The following is a 13,961-nucleotide window of genomic DNA, read 5'->3' as shown; positions in this document are numbered from 1 at the left end:
CAGTAACCCCCACACACACACACACCACGTACCATTCAGTTGATAAAGTTTCTGTTCCTGGTTTGAGTATAAGATACAAACCATCCTCAGAAAACATTCTGAATTTCTGTGCTGGTGGCTTGATACACCTCTTTGGAAATATTAAAGGACCTGTTCTTTTTCTAAGACTGAGAAGGCTTTGGGACATTTACTAATGGTGCTAAAAAATATAATGGATTCTTAAACAGGTGGTGTTGACCAGTTGTTCTCCAGCTCCCTTAAGAGCAGGACAAAGGGAAATGATGGTAAATGGTAAAATGAGGTGTTTAGTCCAGTTACTAAATCTCCTCGTCATCACTGTGTCACCTTCCACTCTCTGTCCAAATCATTTACCTTTATAGCTATGTGCTCATCACTAGGCATCTCATTTTTAACTCTGTTTATCCCTAAACAGGAGGACGAAGTAGCCCTGACTCTGACTGGCGGGCCTGCAGTCTGCACCCATCCCCTGAACAGCTCCTACGAGGAAGCGCTGCTTGTCCGAGCACCATGCTGAGCGGAGAAATGAGGGCGATGCTCACACACCTTCCAGGTCTGTGGCTGCAGCCTCTGCTGCCAAGTCACACGGAGGCACACGATTGCACAGCGTCATTCTGTCCACGTCCCTCCCAGCAGCACGGTCACAGGGCACTTGTCTGTCAGTTAGAGGGCAGCCCTGATGGCCGGGAGTTTGAGTAGCACAGGAGGAGTTTAATCCTATAAATGAAACTAATGGCTTAGCAGAGTCTTGGGGCTCAGAAGCAAAGGGAAAAGGGTGCTTAGCAGGGAGGACAACATAGTAACAGACAAGACCTGTCAGTGACATCGCGTTTTGAATACTCATCTCCGCAGTGTCTGGCCCTCTAGATACCAAATAGCAGGTTTCTTTACGGTTTTAAGGAAGTGGTCTGCTGATGTGCCCAGAGCAAGCCAACAAGAAAGACCACAGTGTGTTCCACCCAGAAAATTAAGGAGTTAAAAGTGCACACTGGTATTTTTTAAATGTGTCTGTGCATAACCAATGGACACAGACCATAGTGTAGGGAAGGCAGGACGGGTGTGGGAGTGGGGAGGAGGGGATCAGTGGGGAAAAAAGGGGGAACATCGGTAATACAACAATACAGATTAAATAAATAAATAAAACCTTAAAATAATGTGTCTGTGTAGAAAGAGAAGCGCATGGAATATTCCATAGAGCTGAAGGAGGAGAGCAGACGCTGACCAATAATCCACAGGTGCATCCACCACCACAAGTCAGGGACGGGCTGGCCCACTGCCATCACGTTTCTGACTTTCCCCAGTTCATTGTTCTCCCAGGATACAAGCTGCCCTCCATGAAGAGACCTCCGTCCTCCAGCAGCCCTGACACCGGATAACTGCCTACACACGACTCAGAACAACAGCATGTCTGTGTCCTTCACAAACACCATCAGCATCTCAGGAACACCAGTTCCTTTGGCTTTGATTCGCCTTTTCCCAGATATTGGGGAGCACAACAGCCATAGGGGTTTATGGCTGTGCTGCGGCTCTCTGGAGTAACCAAGTGCGTTCCCTGGGAGACACACAAAGACCAGAGTCCGCGTGAGGGGCCCCTTCCCTCATAGGACTGAACTGCCCCTGCAGCCACGTGGACTGGACCTTAGTATTTTAACACTGATTTTTGAGTGTGAAAGCACCAGGTTGAAAAGATGATTACAAAAAAAAAAAGGACTTATACTCATCTTTCTCTCACTAGTTCACTATTTGTAATTATTTTATTGAAAATTTAGTTGAGCAAGCAATTTAAAACATGTTTTTATTACTTAAACCTGGGTAACAATTTCTGCAATATGTGTGCATGTGATATACACATATGTTTATACATATGCATATCATATTTAACATGCACACATGTAATATATGCATATAATGTATGTATATACAGAATCATTATATTTCTACTTTTTTTTTCTTTAATCCTCTCCTGAGGATATTTTTCCATTTATTTTCAGATAGAGTGGGAGGGAGGGGTAAAGAGAGAGAGAAACACCGACGTGAGAGAGACACATCAACTGGTTGTCTCCCACACCACCCTGACCAGGGCCGGGAATGAACCACAACCAAGGTACATGCGCTTGACCGGAATCGAACCCGAGACTCTTTGGTCCCTGGGCCAACGCTCTAACCTCTGAGCCAAACCAGCCAGGGCTATTTTTACTTTTTAGATCAACATTTTACTCCACCCCCTACAACAGATTTCTACATACAAATGAGATCTGTAGTAGAAGATACAGAAAATATTGCCTTGGAAAGTCAAAACAAAGCAACAAATTAGTAAGTCAGATTCCACAAAACACAGACATCGCATTGCCCTGCACCACAGCTCGGGTTTCGTGTCTGCTGTCTGAATGCCGGCGGAGAACCGGAAGGTGGGCTCGGAGACCCCCGGACCCCGCGCTCTGAAATGCAGGCGGAGGAAAGCGGACCCACACCCAACACTGAACCTGAACTGCGCGCGGCCAGGCGCTGAGCGGGGCTGCGGGGCTGCGGACCGCGTCCCTGGCTCGCTCGGACTGACCGAGAAGCCAGTGGCACATGCTGGCCGAACCCCCCCGTGCTTTGCAGTCACACATACATGTTTCAGGACTGCTACGGGAAATGCCCAGGAGTCTGAGCCATACAAGTGACATTGGTTTCCAGGGTGCATTTATTCCTCAAGCCTTTAAGTGACAGGTTGTACGTGTGCTTGCTTTGTCCTACCGTCCCTTCCAGCCTCTTTCGCTGGCCACTGGAGTCGACAGGCCGGCCACGGGGCCGAGGAGCGCAGACGGCCTCGCTGTCCTGGGACCAAACTTCGGAAACTCTGGAATTGGATAAGAAAGGATAGAAATGCAAGACGTTGCCCTGCTCATGTGGAAAATGTCATTACGTCCTCTAGAAGTGTACTAAATGAGATAGTCAAACACTCTGGAGAGAAGGGGGCTTGATTACTACCACAGTTGACATAGTCAAGTGCTCGTTTTGGGTGGTTTTATGTATCTAACATGCATTTCCCGTACATAAGAATGGCAATCTGCCAGCTGATACACTCTCATGAAAAGAAGATTCTATCAGATACTGACATCCCTTGGAGGGTGCTGAGTACTCCGTATCCCTTTGGTAATTATAAGCATCTGTCAAGATGGTTTAAAACCCTCTTATCACAAAAAGCTTGATTGGAACAGTGGGCTGAAGTGGTTAGAAGCTCTGGCGTAATGATCGCGGATCAGAGCTACGACGCACATTTGTCACACGGGAGACGGGATCTGTGCTCAATGGGAAAACTCCAGACAGTCTCCATTTGTGACGGAAGCACTCTGAGAAGGACAGGGCCCAGACACAGCCTCCGGGGCCCAGGCAGACTCCTCGTTATGACAGTCTCAGGGGATTCATAAGACATCTGGGGTACCGGAAAATGGCAACAGGATTTGACATTGTTTCCAGCCTCTGACGGGTCAGATCACAGGGACTGGAGAATGGCCCGACATGTCTGGGTGTTATTTCCATCAGTGTGACACATTAATGACCTGCTAATAATTATATTGTAAATTGCTGTACATTTGTTTTCACCTCCAGTGATTCAGAACCAAAGGAGTTTTTAAGACCAGTTTTAAGTTCAACTGTTACAAGCACTCCAAGCGGTTCCCTCTTTTACTTGAATTCAGCTCAAGTTACAATCTGAAACCCCTTCGAATCCACGGACAGTTTCACAGCCCAGTTGTGTGGGAAGCGGCTTTTTGAAGTGGCCATTTCCTTCGACTTTCCAAACGCTTCCTTCGGCAGAAAGGAAAGTAGCCAAACAACAGAATGTGCAGAGTTCAGGAAGTGCTTACGCGCCAACAAAATGAAAACATAATGTTATTCGATATGTGCACGAACTCTGTGGAGAGAGTAAGATTTTAACAGGCAGATATACCGTTTTAGAAGTTATGAAAGGATGATTTTTTAAAATCTTTATTGTTGAAAGTATTACAGATGTGCCCCCTTTCTTCCCATTGACCTCCTCTTCCCCGCTTGCACCCCCCCCGCTCCCCCAAACTGTCGTCTGTGTCCATCGGTGTGCACACGTGCGTACAGTCCTCTGCCTTATGAGAGGGTGACTCACTGAAGGGCAGGAGGGCTGGAACCGAAGCTGCAGGTAGTGGGACGACCCCACGTCAGCCCACGCACTCGACCTGGGGCATCACCTCTCCATCCCGTTCCTTCCCCGAAGGCAAACCCATACCCTGCTCCATCTCCACGCGCTGCATCTCACACCTACCGACACCCCGCCCCATCTCCACGCGCTGCATCTCACACCTACCGATACCCTGCCCCATCTCCACGCGCTGCATCTCACACTTACCGATACCCCGCCCCATCTCCACTCGCTGCATCTCACACCTACCAACACCCTGCCCCATCTCCACGCGCTGCGTCTCACACCTACCGATACCCCGCCCCATCTCCACGCCCTGCGTCTCACACCTACCGATACCCTGCCCCATCTCCACGCCCTGCGTCTCACACCTACCGATACCCCGCCCCATCTCCATGCGCTGCATCTCACACCTACCGATACCCCGCCCCATCTCCACGCGCTGCATCTCACACTACCGATACCCCGCCCCATCTCCACGCGCTGCGTCTCACACCTACCGATACCCCGCCCCATCTCCACTCGCTGCGTCTCACACCTACCGATACCCTGCCCCATCTCCACTCGCTGCGTCTCACACCTACCGATACCCTGCCCCATCTCCACTCGCTGCGTCTCACACCTACCGATACCCTGCCCCATCTCCACTCGCTGCATCTCACACCTACCGATACCCTGCCCCATCTCCACGCCCTGCGTCTCACACCTACCGATACCCTGCCCCATCTCCACTCGCTGCGTCTCACACCTACCGATACCCTGCCCCATCTCCACGCCCTGCATCTCACACCTACCGATACCCTGCCCCATCTCCACTCGCTGCGTCTCACACCTACCGATACCCCGCCCCAACTCCACGCGCTGCATCTCACACCTACCGATACCCTGCCCCATCTCCACTCGCTGCTTCTCACACCTACCGATACCCTGCCCCATCTCCACTCGCTGCGTCTCACACCTACCGATACCCTGTCCCATCTCCACGCCCTGCATCTCACACCTACCGATACCCTGCCCCATCTCCACTCGCTGCGTCTCACACCTACCGATACCCTGCCCCATCTCCACTCGCTGCGTCTCACACCTACCGATACCCTGTCCCATCTCCACGCCCTGCATCTCACACCTACCGATACCCTGCCCCATCTCCACTCGCTGCGTCTCACACCTACCGATACCCTGCCCCATCTCCACTCGCTGCATCTCACACCTACCGATACCCTGCCCCATCTCCACGCCCTGCATCTCACACCTACCGATACCCTGCCCCATCTCCACGCCCTGCATCTCACACCTACCGATACCCTGCCCCATCTCCACGCCCTGCATCTCACACCTACCGATACCCTGCCCCATCTCCACGCGCTGCATCTCACACCTACCGATACCCTGCCCCATCTCCACTCGCTGCGTCTCACACCTACCGATACCCTGCCCCATCTCCACTCGCTGCGTCTCACACCTACCGATACCCTGTCCCATCTCCACGCCCTGCGTCTCACACCTACCGATACCCTGCCCCATCTCCACTCGCTGCGTCTCACACCTACCGATACCCTGCCCCATCTCCACTCGCTGCATCTCACACCTACCGATACCCTGCCCCATCTCCACGCCCTGCATCTCACACCTACCGATACCCTGCCCCATCTCCACGCCCTGCATCTCACACCTACCGATACCCTGCCCCATCTCCACGCCCTGCGTCTCACACCTACCGATACCCTGCCCCATCTCCACTCGCTGCTTCTCACACCTACCGATACCCTGCCCCATCTCCACTCGCTGCGTCTCACACCTACCGATACCCTGTCCCATCTCCACGCCCTGCATCTCACACCTACCGATACCCTGCCCCATCTCCACTCGCTGCGTCTCACACCTACCGATACCCCGCCCCATCTCCATGCGCTGCATCTCACACCTACCGATACCCTGCCCCATCTCCACTCGCTGCTTCTCACACCTACCGATACCCTGCCCCATCTCCACTCGCTGCGTCTCACACCTACCGATACCCTGCCCCATCTCCACGCCCTGCGTCTCACACCTACCGATACCCTGCCCCATCTCCACTCGCTGCATCTCACACCTACCGATACCCTGCCCCATCTCCACGCGCTGCGTCTCACACCTCCTCAGCCCAGTGTGACGGGAGACGCCTCCTGCCATGTTGCCTGAGAAAGTAAGTTGTTCCTGCAGAAACAAATGGGAGACTTTTCTAGTCGACAGAATTTTCGGGCGAGAAGGCACCAAGAGGGCAGGTGCCTTCCTGTTGCCTGAAGAATACTTGCTTTTGAAGTGTCGCCCAACCACGTCCCAGCAATACTTTCTATTACTTTATATTCTCTTATTCCATCATCACATTGCATGTGTGCTGCTGGTGTTATTCTTGTTACTCTTATTTTTGTGTCGAACTCATCTCCAAGTCCACCGAATCCTAAGATGTTCCGTAGAGCACACACAGGGAAACCCCACAGTGCACGCCACACGGGTGTGCCTGCAGAAACCTGCCTGGGTCACCCTGGGAGCTGGGGACCTGCCGCTCAGCTCAGAGTGAGCACCCACGTACACGGGCAGACGGATGGCACTGGAGGCTGAGCTTGCGGAGGGCAGGCCATTCACCTTCACGTCCCTAGCGCCCTCAGTAGTATATGCAACCAGAACATTAACCATCTCTTATGGCGAATCACAAGGCCTTTCTCAGCCCTGGCTCTAAACCAAGTCCTGCCTGATCTGCAGCCACTTGTCCCATCAGACCTTATCCTAGAATATTCTGAAGGATTCAAATATAGGCGTATGTCCTAGTTTTACAGTTACTAAGTCGGTACCTGGTGAACATTCAGCACAATTTCTGATTAATATGTCTTCAGCAGAGCAATGCCAGACAGCAGCGCCCCAGAAACCACTGCACAGCGTTCCCACACACGCTCGGGGACCTCGGAGCTAAGCCGCACACTTCTCTCTCCTGCCCACGTCCAGTGTGAAGGCGGACTCCCCCAGTCCATCGTTCCTCTCCACTTCCAGGCTCTTCCAACCTCACCGGGCTCCCTTCTGCCCTCATAGACAAGCTCACCCCGTCTTCACAGCCGCCGCAATGAGCCTGCAAAAGCCAATACGATCACCTGACCTAAAGCCTGTCCGTCTCTGGTCAATGCTGTTCGAGTTGAGAAACATGGCCCTGCTTTTAATATCTCTTTTTTTAAATTTGTATTGGATTTATTGGGGTTGCGCTGCCTAATAAACTTGCATAGGCTTCAAGTGGACAATTCTGTAGTACATCGTCATCTGTGAACTGTACTGTGTGTTCAATGCCCAAAGTCAAGTCACCTTCCATCACCATCTATCCGCCTCTACCCTCTTCTGCCGGCCCCTCCATGCCCCTTGCCCTCTGGTAAGCCCCTTGTCTGTGTCTATGAGGCTTCCTTGTGTGTTTTTCTTTGTTATTTTTTTTGGTTAATCCTTTTACTTTTTCCCACCAGCCCCCCAAACCCTCCCCTCTGACATCCGTCAGTCTGTTCTCTGTATCTATAAGTCCGTTTTTATTTTGTGTATTTGTTTATTTTGCTCATTAGCTTTCACATACCGATGAAATCACATGGTGTTTGTTGGGAAGTAAACTCTCAATGTGTCCTGCTGTGGTCCTGAGTGAGCTTCTGTCTGGGTCTCACGGGGCTCATCCAGCAGCCTTCTCTCTTTTGCTACCATTCTGCGGTCGCTCTGCTTTCTGTTGCGTCCCTAAGCACGGGAGGTCCCTTTCACTTCAGGATGTGGACCAACACTCTTGGTCTCACATGCAAAGAAAGCATCAGAGTCGCAAGAGGAACTTAAGCAACATGTGCTGGGTTTCTGACAGACGTTCCGCCCTGCCCTGGGCTCAGGAGGAACAGGGGTAAAGGAGATAGAGAAGGGCTCTGCTCTCACGTGGGCCACAAAGCGAGACCCCGCGTGGCTGCCAGTAACTAAAACCCGACTCGAGCAGCTGACATGTGGAATGAATATTTTTCTCAAGTACAAGAAAGCAAGCTCTGGACTTGGTACCTCAGCAAAACAACGTCACCAGTGACCACGCTCTTTCCACGTTTTTACTTCTTCTCCTTGATGCAGAAGCCTTGGTGTATTAACTCGTCATTCTTGGCCACAAGGTATCTATTTTTTAGACTCTAAGGCATGGGGGAAAATAGTGACATTTCTAACAAGAAAAGCAAAATCCCTGAAAGAAATATTCAGTTTCCCCTTGTAACCCATTTTCAGAAGAGTGACACATTACATTTCTGTGCTACAGTGAAGCCAGGATGGTGGCGTCTGTTAGCTGAGCAACTGCCACACTGAATAAAATCAAGCTCTGCTATTAAGAAAGAAGGGCAAAGCCGATACAGAGTCTCCTACGTGAAATTCACAAGCTGGGTCAGGGAGGCCCCCCAAAGATGTCTACATTCTTCTCCCCAGAACTTGTAAATATGTTAATTGCATGGCAAAGGAAAATTAAGGCAGAAAATCGAATTGATGTTGCTAATCAGCTGACCTTAAAATAGGATGATCCTGGATTATCTGGGTGGGCAATATAACCACACAGGTGTTTCGATGTGGAAGAGACGGCCAGAGGGGTGGCGCTGAGCTCACGTGGCTCATTGACACCTCGAGCCAGGGGAGGCGGGCAGCTCCAGAGCGGAGAAGGCAGGGAGATGGGTTCTTCCTCAGGACTTGCGAAGAAGAAATCCATCCTATCGACACCCTGATCTGAGCTTAGTGAGATGCATGTCCAGTGGAGAATCTGCAGAACTGTCAGGTAATAATTCTGAGCTGTTTTAAGCCAGCTGTAGTAATTTGTCAAAGCTGCAAGAGAAAACTGATACAGACGCCAAACAAAATAAACGTAACTGATTAACTACAAAATCTATGTTGATTGGGGTACACAATATATACTGGGAATAAATGCCCAAATACCTACATTTAACACTTAAGAACCTTCAAAATATCAACTTTTCATGCCTTTCCCTTGTCTCCTTGAATTCTCTCCATCTTCCTAGTATCCAGATATAACTTTTCTAGTGAAATCCTTAGTGCTCAGAATACTACCCAACACACACAAAGATCCTAATGTATTAACTTATTAATTAATTGTCAATAAATTAATGTATTAATGGGCATCTAAATAGTTGATAGTCATATATGTGAGTCTGAAACATAAGATATACATTTGTAACTTGAAAGTGTTCAAGTGTTAGCTATTCTGATAGAATTATGAAAGATTTGAGAGACTTTCCCAAGTAGAAAAATAGTTAAAAATAGAATCTTGGCTCCAGACAGTATGGCTCAGTGCTTGAGCATCGACCCATGCACCAAGAGGTCACCAGTTCAATTCCCAGTCAGGGCACATGCCCAGGTTGTGGGCCGGATCCCCAGTAGGGGGCATGCAGGAGGCAGCCAGTCAATGTTGTCTCTCATCCATCAGTGTTTCTCTCTCTCCATTTCCCTTCCTCTCTTTCTAAAAATCAATAAAGGAAAAAAAATTTCTTTTTTTTTTAAACTGAATCTTGGGAAGTATTAACACTTAAAAAATAGGCAGAGGTGATTATATATAAAACATTACCGTAAGAAAGATACTAGATATTTGATGAAAAATCAAGATTTAAACAATTTAGATCATTTTATTGGACTGTTGGAAAACATAATCACAAACACACAACACCCACAAATCGCTTGAGAAGAAACTGATCATAATGTTTACTAGTTGTGCTTGGATAATGTATATATTGTGACAATAAAGAATATTACTTTTTTCTTTCTATATTTCAATTTTATGGAATAAAATTAATCATATTTTAAAAAATAGCAAGTGTTTTATGATCTATTTTAAAATGATTCGAAAGGTTTCTTTCTTTAAATGTCCACAGGAAAGCTCTCTGTCTTCTTGGCTTGAGGATGCAGCCCCTTCCACCTGGACCGTGATGACCTTCACCACTGCCCCTGGCCCACTGCGATCCTCACTGCTTCACACACTTGTACCAGATACAATTTCCTTTAGAGCAAGGTCTTAGGTCATCGCTCTTGTCTCAGAAGGCATCGAAAACTGGGGACCACAATTGCAATGTTCTCTCTAATCCACACAGTAAAAGTCAAGGTTGTCAGTCCTTCACAAGAAGCCCCAGGGTATTTACATTTAAAAACTGGGTAGAAGAACTACATCTACATATCACCAATTCCCTGCTGCCGGTGAGGTTTGCCTGCTGTTTACATCGGCATCGCCAGCACTGTCGATCAGCGTCCAGCCACTAGGCACTCCAGGGACCAGCCAGCAGAGAGGCTACGAGAAGGAAAGTAACCAAATACCTTCAGCTCTGAACTCAGAGGATCGGTGTACACTTAAAATGATTGTGGACACATTTTTTAAAAATGTTATTCATTTTAAAAATAGTTTCTTTAAAGAGAGAAGAAGGGAGAGGGAGGGGGAGAGAGAGAAACATTAATGTGAGAGAGAAGCATTGATTGGCCGCCTCCTGCACGCCCCCTACCGGGGATCAAGCCGGGAACCCCAGCATGTGCCCTGACCGGGAATCAAACCAGCAACCTCCTGGTACAAGGAATGATGCCCAACCAACTGAGTCACACCAGCCAGGGTGTGAACACATTTTAAAGGCCAGATTTATGAACAATAACCTTAAAAATGGTCATATTAAAGGCCCCCACACAGGTGTCATTATGATTAAGATGAATCTGAAGGTCATTTTTAACTAAAGATTCTGCCTGGAAGGCAGTAATAAATACATAAAACTTTTATCTTTGCCTTTCTTTATTATCTCATGCCTTACTTCCTTGCAGAAAAGATGAACTGCAATCTCCTTGTTTTGTTACATACCTTAAGGTATTTCTTAGCCCATTGTGACATATGTAACATGTAACATTTTGTCCTAGGGTTGAACGTATACTGAATAAATTAAACTTTAATTGAAGTGCTAAGTCCATTTTATGTAGATGTGTGCTTGAGTTTCATTTTATTTATTTATTTAATATATTTTATTGATTTTTTTAGAGAGAGGGGAAGGGAGAGATAGAAACATCGATGTGAAACAGATACCTCGATTGGCTGCCTCCTGCACGCCCCCTACTGGGGATAGAGCTCACAACTGGAGCATCAAAGGGCTGCAGTTGAACCACACCGGCTGGGCTGGAGTTTCATTGTAGCAACTCCAGTGTTAAAGTAACTAGTATAAACTTGTCTAAAATGTTTTTGTTTTCATTTTAATCAGAAAGAGAAAACCAAGCCTGAAGTTTTCATTATATATTTAGAAAGTTGAAATTATTTGGAGTTTGTGAAAACTACAAGATTAAAATATCTGAAGTTGACTCTTTTTTCGGGAATTAAAAAAGTGGTATAAATAACCAACAACACGAATGCTCCATCCGGTGAACGCAGTTGGCTAGCCTGTCGCTGGACAAGGGGAGCGGCACCTCCCTGCTGGGTGTGGCTTAGCGGTGAACACGCGGGTCTCCGGTGCCCCCGGCTCTCCGGTGCCAGACGCCGGGGTGCAGTCACGCTCCCCCTCCCTCCGCCGCCCAGTCCCTCATTGGCCCGATGCTCTCAATGCTTTGTTTCTCACCGACGCATAAAGTCTTCAGGCCTCGCTCTTATTCAAAGCAGTGACTTCTACAAAGGCCCTGCCCACTGTGTGGTGCTTCCCTGCCATTTGTTATGGGTTCGGTATCACCACCCCCCCAAACCTGAATATTGAAGCTATACACTCAGTATCTCGGAATGTGACCTTATTTGGAAACGGGGTCATTACAGATGTAATTGTGGTGGGTATTAGGGTGGACCTTAATCTCATATGATTGTTGTCTTTATAAAAAGGGGAAATGTGAACAGACACAGACAGGCCTAGAGGAGAACAAAAGTGAAAATACATAAGAGAAAGGAGCCTGGAAGAGAGTCTCCCCTCGCAGCTCCTTGGAAGGAACCAGCCCCGCGGAAACCTTGAACTTGGACCTCCAGCATCCAGGACTGTGAGACGGTAAACCTGTGTTGGTGAAGCCGCCCGGTGTGTGCGCTTTGTTATGGCAGCACTAACAAACTAATATAGCACTTCTCAGCACAGTGCGGTTTCCTAATTAAATCTAGAGTTCTAGAACTTTACTCAAGCCATATGACATTCCGCATTCAAGTCATTTTCCCAAGTAAAGATTCTTTTTAAAAATATATGCTTCTGTAGAAATCTCTTCCTCTCCTTAGTCTTCTCTCCGATTCCTCAAGTTTTATTTGAAATGTCTATTTCTGAACATTTTCCACTTCCATTTTTTTAAAGACAGCATTCAGAACTAATTGCAGAAGTCTATGCCTTGATGCAAGAATTAATTACTTACTGAGTCTGAACTTCCTCATTTGCAAAATGTATTAAAAATGTCACACAGGATTGTTTAACGATTAAACAAAAATAGCATATATGAAAGTGCTTAATTCATAACTGATGTTTCTGTGTCGTTTGCAACAACATCTCTGGTGATTCACAGAATTGCAGTAAGTGTTCATGTCACCACAAAGCTAAGGCCCAGGTCTCAGGAACGGAAGACAAGCCCTCTCAGATCTGTGTCCTGTGCATCACTGATGCTCAAGGGAATGCCCATGTATCCCTATGACTTTCCTTCTTCTACAACCTCTGCACAACCAGGCTCAAGTTCTCCTTCATCCCCTGACCTCACATGCAGCCAGGAAAGATTTTTCTGCAGTTTATCCTTATCGACCTGACATTTAATTACTCAGAGAAACTTAGTGTCATCCGTGAACTTCTAAATTTTCCTGGGTACGCCATCTTCCCGATCACTTATAAAAACTGTGAATGAAGCCAGCCCTGGCCCTCGCCCCGGAGGCGGAGGCTGGCAGCTTTCACACTGGAGGGCATTACAGATGTGCTAAGAAACAGATGCCCCGGAGCAGTCTCGTCCTCGCACTGAGCGCAGGGACAATGTTATCGCTTTCTACAGGTGTGTGTGAAAATTAAGAACTAACACCGAAAGAGGGCTTTTGTTAAGATCATTTTATTCATACAAGTACTTGTTTGTTGCCTCGCCTTTTTCCCATCAATAAACTGGGTGTCTATTCATGAAACCACATTTTCTTGAATTTCTAGGCAATTTGTTGAGTGAGTGTGTGTGTGGTGTGTGTGTGTGTGTGTGTTTTCTGTGCCTATTTTTAGTAGACTTTGGCATTAATGTTTTCCAGATGTGTTGCAGTCACGACCACTGAGAGTCACAGAAAGGATGAAATGCAGCATGCTGTGCACATCAGCCACGTGGAGGGAGAAGTGGGGGTCGGAGGGCTCGTGTGAGGCGCCACTGTCAGATCTCGAGGCGGAACAGCCACGTGTGTCCTGTGGACTCGCAGCCCTGGAGCCTATGTGCATCCAGAAGCCGTGTTCATAGCTGTAGGGTGTTCCTCACGCCACGCCTGAGGGTCATCTCCACCTGTGACTTTTGTTTTTCTTAGGCCTGGCCAGTGTAAAAGATAAGGAGTTCCTGAGCAGATAAGAACCCTTTCCTGGGACACTCATGAAGGAGCAAGGGGGTCGGATGGGGAGGGAGTGTTCAGGGGGAGGATGCGAACTTCCAGAGCAAAGGTGGAAGGGCAGCAACCCAAGCAAGGCTGTGACGTTACAGAAACCTCACCGCCTGCACAGGTGGCTGGCTCTTGGCTTGAAAACTAAACCTCCACAGAGGAGGTCACTTAGTATGTGGCTAGTAAACAAGTAGAAAAATAAAAGGTAAAGGAACAAAAGTGAAAGCAAGAGTGAAA

The 13,961-nt window shown here is 48.1% G+C and overlaps 1 protein-coding gene and 1 pseudogene across 1 annotated transcript; one reads left to right on the top strand and one right to left on the bottom strand.

Annotated features, from left to right (window-relative positions):
* Nucleotides 1–4,481, bottom strand: part of LOC118617036 — a 90,290-nt pseudogene extending 85,809 nt beyond the window's left edge.
* Nucleotides 4,482–4,569: 88 nt separating this feature from the next.
* On the top strand, nucleotides 4,570–6,363 carry LOC118617035 (extensin-like). Its single transcript, XM_036242530.1, has one exon. The coding sequence runs from the start codon at nucleotides 4,570–4,572 to the stop codon at nucleotides 6,361–6,363; it is 1,794 nt and encodes a 597-aa protein (XP_036098423.1).
* The last annotated feature ends 7,598 nt before the right edge of the window (nucleotides 6,364–13,961 follow it).

This window comes from Molossus molossus, unplaced genomic scaffold, assembly GCF_014108415.1.
Source record: "Molossus molossus isolate mMolMol1 unplaced genomic scaffold, mMolMol1.p scaffold_m16_p_5, whole genome shotgun sequence".
NCBI lineage: Eukaryota > Metazoa > Chordata > Mammalia > Chiroptera > Molossidae > Molossus > Molossus molossus.
This window is presented reverse-complemented; position numbering and strand designations above follow the sequence as displayed.